Source organism: Antechinus flavipes, chromosome 3 (genome assembly GCF_016432865.1).
Source record: "Antechinus flavipes isolate AdamAnt ecotype Samford, QLD, Australia chromosome 3, AdamAnt_v2, whole genome shotgun sequence".
Classification (NCBI taxonomy): domain Eukaryota; kingdom Metazoa; phylum Chordata; class Mammalia; order Dasyuromorphia; family Dasyuridae; genus Antechinus; species Antechinus flavipes.
Genome location: NC_067400.1, coordinates 619533912 through 619540352, shown reverse-complemented (window position 1 = coordinate 619540352; position 6441 = coordinate 619533912). Strand labels below are relative to the sequence as shown.

The 6441-nt window shown below is 42.5% G+C and overlaps 1 protein-coding gene across 1 annotated transcript in view; it reads left to right on the top strand.

Annotated features, from left to right (window-relative positions):
- Nucleotides 1-1533, top strand: part of LOC127556426 (N-formyl peptide receptor 2-like) — a 9033-nt gene extending 7500 nt beyond the window's left edge. The window contains exon 2 of the mRNA XM_051989571.1: nt 1-1533. This exon is cut by the window's left edge and continues 823 nt beyond it. Within this exon, the coding sequence (XP_051845531.1) occupies nt 1-247 (247 nt within the window). The 3' untranslated portion in view covers nt 248-1533.
- The last annotated feature ends 4908 nt before the right edge of the window (nt 1534-6441 follow it).

The following is a 6441-nucleotide window of genomic DNA, read 5'->3' as shown; positions in this document are numbered from 1 at the left end:
CCACCCTCAGCTCGTCGAGGTTCTGCCCTACCTGAGCCCGTTCTCCGCCTCGCTGGTGTTCGTCAACAGCTGCCTCAACCCCCTGCTCTACGTCTTCATAGGTCGGGACTTCAGGGAGAAGCTCTTCCGCTCCCTGCCCACCGCCCTGGAGAGGGCTCTGAGCGAGGAGTCCGCCGCCACTGGGACCACCGGTAACAGCTCCGTCTCGGCGCCCCCCGTGGCTGTCACTGAGACAAAGATTCTGTGAGGAGACTCCAATCTCGGGGGATTCTGGGAACTTCTGCTTAAGTCTCGAGTTCCAACGGCCTCCCAACGCGGACATTTTCTGTTCTAAGGTGACTCCTAGCTCTGATTGTAAGGTCAATCCCAGCCCTGTTCTGAATCCAGAATGCATGCTCCCATTTTCCAGAACTTTTCAGCTCTGCTACTCCCTGTTCTGTGTTCTAAGGACTCCCCAGTTTCCACCTGTCATAGGACAGTCTCAATGATTGGTCAGCACGCTGAGTCTTAAAGAAGAAAAGGAGAATTCCCCCTTTCAAGCCCTCTGAAAGGGAAGGCAACATCATCCCAACATCAGTGGATTCCTCCTCCTTCTCTGAACCATCTGCCCTCAGAAGCCCCCACTCCCTCTGGTAGATGGCCCCCTCCTGCTGTGGCTCTGGGGTCCCGGATACCAACAAGCTTCCCACTGAATCACCAGAGTTTGTTCCCATAGAGAAAACCGAGCTCCTCCAAGACTTGGTCCTGCTCCCCTAACCTTCCCTGGAGGAAAGAGAGAATACTGAGCTGAGGAAGGGAGGGGTCTTTCTCTGAGAAGAGGAAGGGAAAGTGCTAGGAAAACAGCCTGAGGCTCAAGTCCTCACTCTGCCCCTGGGACGGGGTTTAGAATCAACTAAAGGAGGCTGGAGGGCTACTCAGTGACCTTCAAGGGCTTCCAAGCCATCATTTAAAAATGGTTTTTTATGGTTTCCACGTCCCAGACTCTCCTCTCATTCCAGAAAACACTTACAATACATAACCCTAAAAAAAGTAGTGGGAAGAAGGGGATTAAAAGAGGAAGTTGAGAGAAAAGTGCAGTAAAATTGCTCCACTTGGGGGAGAAAAAAAAAGCTAGCATTCTTACATGAAGCACCACTTCTGACTCCATTTTGTTGCCAGTGGTTTATTGGCTCAGGGGTGATTCAGTGAGATTGGCAGGGACTCCCTTCCCCAGTAATTGGGCTTAGAGATGAGGTCACACACCATGGGTCACACTCTGGGAGAGTCACTTCCCTGGTGGGTCTGGCCACTTGGCGAAGGCTTCGGTTACAGCCCTCTGTGGAGTTGTCTTGAGGAGTAGGTGGGAGACAGGGAAAGACCCTCATTTTCACACATATACAAAAACAGAGATAGAATTTAAGGCTACAAGGAACCTTAGACATCCATTTTAAGATGAAAAGATTAAGGATTATTTTGGTTTCCTTTTTGTACATTCCAACACCTAATTTAATGTCTTGTAAACAGTCGGTACTTAATAAAATCATGTTGAATTAGCATGAGGCTGTGGTGGCCTGTTATTCTGCTCAAATGAGATAATATTTGTAAAAAGCACTTCGCATAGTTCCCAGCAAGTTGTAGGTTTGTTCCCTCCTTTTCCCCTTTTCCTGAGAATTATAAAAGAAAAGAAATATATCTGAGGTCCTAAACTAGAGAGGTAGGTTTGAATTAGAACTCCATATCTAGTAGTGCCCTCCATTATTCAATATCTCTTTCTCATTGGTTGGGAGCCCCACATCTAAGGAAATATGGGAGAAGGATGCATAGTCTGACTGAGAAAACACATCCTCCACAGAAGGAGCATTGGTCACAACCCTTGGAAGCCCACCATGTTGGAAATTCTCCCATCCTTTGCTTGTCTACCTGAACTGCAGATCTGGGAAGAAGAAAAGTCAGAGGTGAAAAGGATTTCAGAAAAGAGAATTTCAGAGCAGGGTTGAAAAGCTTGGTACTTTGGGATGTCAACAAAAAAGCCTATTAGGTGGTCATTTTGTGTCTCTCCCACCACAGTGACAGAGGTAGGTGGATTGGAGCTGCATCCATTTAAAAGGGAAGAGAAAGCTCTTCTTCCCATCCAGAATGCCCTCCTTCTAGGAGCTCTTATGAGAAGTAAAGATTGCTTATGTGCTTATGGCCACCACAATAAGTGCTCTTTCAGAGAAGACTCGAATAACTCCTCTCCCTCAGAACTAAGCCCAGTTTGAGCTCAAAGATTCAGAGCTAGGGGCACCTTTAGAGAAAGGGAAAGCACCCCAGTGTTCTCCCAATGGGCCATCAACAAGTGATAGTCATATTTCTATTAGGGAATAAAGCAGCTCCCCAATTACAGCAGCTGTTAAAATCCAAACATTTATTTTCTCCTTCCAAGTCTTGTCTCTTTCCTTGGACCCGGTTACCTTTCTTAGAGGCCTCTCTCCCTCATTGGTTCCAAGAGCTCTTGCAGCTTGTCTTTTAGCTCTTCCAGCTTCTGCCTCTAACTCAACTCCGACTCATAGCTTCTCATTCTCCAACTGATGCTTCCCTATCAATCTTTTCAACTGAACTGACTGACTGATTGAAGCTCTAAGAGCTTCTTATAGATGATCTCTTAAAAGTGTGAACCCAAAGGTTGACTCCTCCTCTGAGAGTGGGATTATGGGAGGTGTGAATTTGGATATCTCATACTGAGCCCTGAAATCTCCCAAATGTGTGAACTAATTGTGAGCTAAAGTGTGATCTCTCAAAGGTGTTAACTTAATCATTGTTTCTATTAATACTAGTGACTTAACACCTTGTAAGGATTTGCTCTAATGTGTGAACCAATAAAGATTGTATCAATTCCACTGAGTTAACACTAAGATTCTAACAAGTTAGATGGCTCAGTGGATAGAGTGCTGGGCTTGGAGTTAGGAAGATGTGAGTTCAAATACAGCCTCAGAAACTTACTAGCTGTGTGATCCTGGGCAAGATTGCCTTAATGGACTAGAGACGGAAATGGCAAACTATCCCATATCTTTGTCAAGAAAATCCCATGGATGGTATTGGTCTGCTAAAGTCTCAGAGTCACAAAGTTGGACACAACTGAGCAAGACCACCAGACCTGTTGGAGAAAGGAGGGGGGAAAATCACTCGCCCCTCTCAGTGTCCTGGATTGTGCCTGGCTATCATGCCCCTTTTTCTCTCTTCGGAGGTGATCCTGACTTCAAATCCTTTGTACACATATTTGAGACAGATTTAGACAATGTGTATAGCAAAAGACCCACCCACTCACACACTACACCTGGAGAGAGTAAAAAAGCCTCAAATTCCAAGAAATAGCTGATTCTAATTGCTCCTAAGTTCTAATTACATAAAAAGTGGCTGGGATTTTGTCAATATTTCTGAAACCATTCCTCTTCCCAAGAGCCCATGTCAATTCTGTTTTGGCCTTAAGCTGAAAGGCTATCCTTGAGAAGAGCAGACTGGGTTTGGTCCCAGTGGGCAGAGCTTAGCAATGGGGCTTGGGGGGGATGAGGGGGGGCTGCAGAGAGACAGCATCCTGCTCATTCCAGGGAAAGCCGGAATCTCGATGTCATTTCACGGTCCTTTTTAATGTTGTTCTGTGGAGATGCTGGGGCTCAGGAAATGCCCCCCGCAGACAGGTTACGGTGATCTCTGGTCACGACCCCCTTGTCTTCTGCTGCACTTTTCCTCTTCCTTCTCTCCCCTGCGCCTTTTCCTGTGACCTTGCAGAAGCGATTTCCTTGGACACAAACAGCGACAGAGGCTGAGATGGAGTCTTTGGCAAGGGCAGCAGAAGCGTGCGGGGACCGTAAGCGTAACCAGGCTAATCTGGGCATCTAGTGGCCAATGCAGGTACTGCAGCCCTCACATAGACCAGAGACTGACAAGTGGTTCCATTGTGGCGACATCTGGTGGCACATTCACATATTACAGCCATTTGTGGATCAGTTAACAAGCTGTATGGGGTGGTTTTTCTGGTGGATCCCAGAGTCTCCCATTCCATGGAAGAGGGAATGACTGAGCAGTGGTTTCCTGTTCCAAGACCCTAAGGACGTGACCTTCCATGGGATTTGAAAGGACTTGAAAAAAAAGTCCTTGTGGTGGAGGAAAAAATGTCACATTCAAACACATTGAGGGTCTTCCCTCCATCAGCAGGATAAAACATGTAAAGACAGGAGACATCCTTCAGGGTCGCGCTCCCATCATTTCATGCTCCTTCTAGGAAATCTGGGTTTTTGACACTCACTTTTTCATTTTGTAGTGATTTTTGGAGGGGAAGGAGAGAGATTAGAAGGCATAATATGCAAGAAGACAGGTGTCAGTTCATTATAAAGAGCTATTCATTTAGAGATGGTTGCCCTCGATCATAGATAGGTCATTTAAAATGTCAATGTCCTAGACCAGTATTCTCCAAACTACTTTGATATCACTGTAACCTATTTAACATGTAAAGGACTGTTTGCCATCTGGGGGAGGGGGTGGAGGGGGGGGAAGGGAAAAATCAGAACAGAAGTGAATGCAAGGGATAATGTTGTAAAAATTACCCTGGCATGGGTTCTGTCAATAAAAAGTTATTAAAAAAAAAACTACTTTGCTATCGCCATTAGAAAAATAAATTATTTATATGCTTGTCCTAGGCGGCTAGGTAATGCAGTGGACACAATGTGAGTTCAAATACAAGCTCAGACACTTTCTGGACAAGTCACTTCATCCTGTTTGCCTCAGTTTCCTCATCTGTAAAATGAGCTGGAGAAGGAAATGGCGAAGGACTCGAGGATCTTTGCTAAGAAAATCCCAAATGAGATTACAGAGTCAAATATGACTGAAAAAAATGAACTGTATTAATATTTTTATTCTCAATGGTACACAAATATTTGTGTTCTCATTAAAATATTAATGTTTTAATCTTTAAACACTGATATTAGTAGCGTACTGTTTATGTCTTAAACACTTAACAGTTTTTGATGTCCTCTAATTATTTCTTAGAATTCCTAATGTGTCCTGTGTAACCTCAATATCAAAAAAAAGAGGACTCCCTCCTTTTTGCTTGAAGATGAATGTCCCACCCTGTTTGAGAATGGGGCACAATTTATAAAGTCTTCTTGGAGCAATGTTCAAGCTTCGAATACGGGAGATAGAAGAGGCCAATCCCATTTTAGGTGCTGATCAATAAGTTTCTGGGAAGACATGAGAGTTCTTGGCAGAATCCATCATGGCTCTATTTCTAGCTTTTTGTTCTAGAGACTGTGGGGAATTTTCCCTTGGGGAAGAGATCCAAAACTCTTTAATTGAGTTCAGTTACTTTGCTCCCAGTGGGAGAGTTCTTTCACACTCTATTACATATACTCCTATGTGTACCTTCTCTAATTTGTGTTTTGCTTCTGATTTGAATAAAGGGGTTTCTTTGCTATTTGCTATACATATTGATTGTATAATTGGCATTTGGAGGAAAATAGGGGACAAGCATTGAATATAAATCTTGGGGTTCCTCTTATACCCAATAGTGAATATTTATCAGAAGTTAGCTTTAACTTGAAACTCATATCTCCAAACTAATAATATTTAAGGGAGCAAAGATATAATTTTAGCCCAATATTTCCTCTTTCTGTGAAGAAAAGAGCAGCCAAGAGCAGGCCTTCAACCTCCAGCTTCCCTTCCTGGAAAGAATTTAAATCTCCCTTGGAAAATAGAGGGGGACAGGGAGAGTATGGAAGGGATGAGGAGGGAAGCCTAGAAATATCTATTCCACTTCCCTTGGAACCACACAAAGATATCTTCATGCTATATGTGGAGGATGGGTCTCAATTCACTGCTTCAAAATTCTATAAGTTTTACTTAAATTTTTAATAATTCACAAAATAAAGTGTTTCTTCACATTTGTTTTAAAAACATATGTCAAAAAGATAGCTAGGTGGTATAGTGGAGAGAGCACCAGCCCTGAAGTCAGGAGGATCTGAGTTCAAATCTGGTCTCAGACACTTAACATGTCCTAGTTGTGTGACCCTGGGCAAGTCACTTAACCCCAATTGTCTCAGAAAAAAAAAAAATATATATATATATATATATATATATATGTAATGTTATGACTGCAACTGTAATAAACTTGTTATATTCTCCTGTCTAAAGGATAGTTTAATATTTGACATCCAACTCTATCATACCAGGTATGGTATGGTAGGAGAGATGTATCTTTCATTACATAAGTTACAATCTATTATAGTGGAATGTTACATTAGATTGGAATAGTTTCATTTTGTATTTTTCATGTTTATATTTAATTGTTATGTGGAAAAAAAGATGTAATGCAATTTTATTATGAATTTTTTCATTAAAAATTTTCATTATTTTATTTCCTTAAATTGTAATTTATTATTTTAATTTTGAGAGTTATTTTATTTGAGGTTTCAAATGTAAAGACAATAA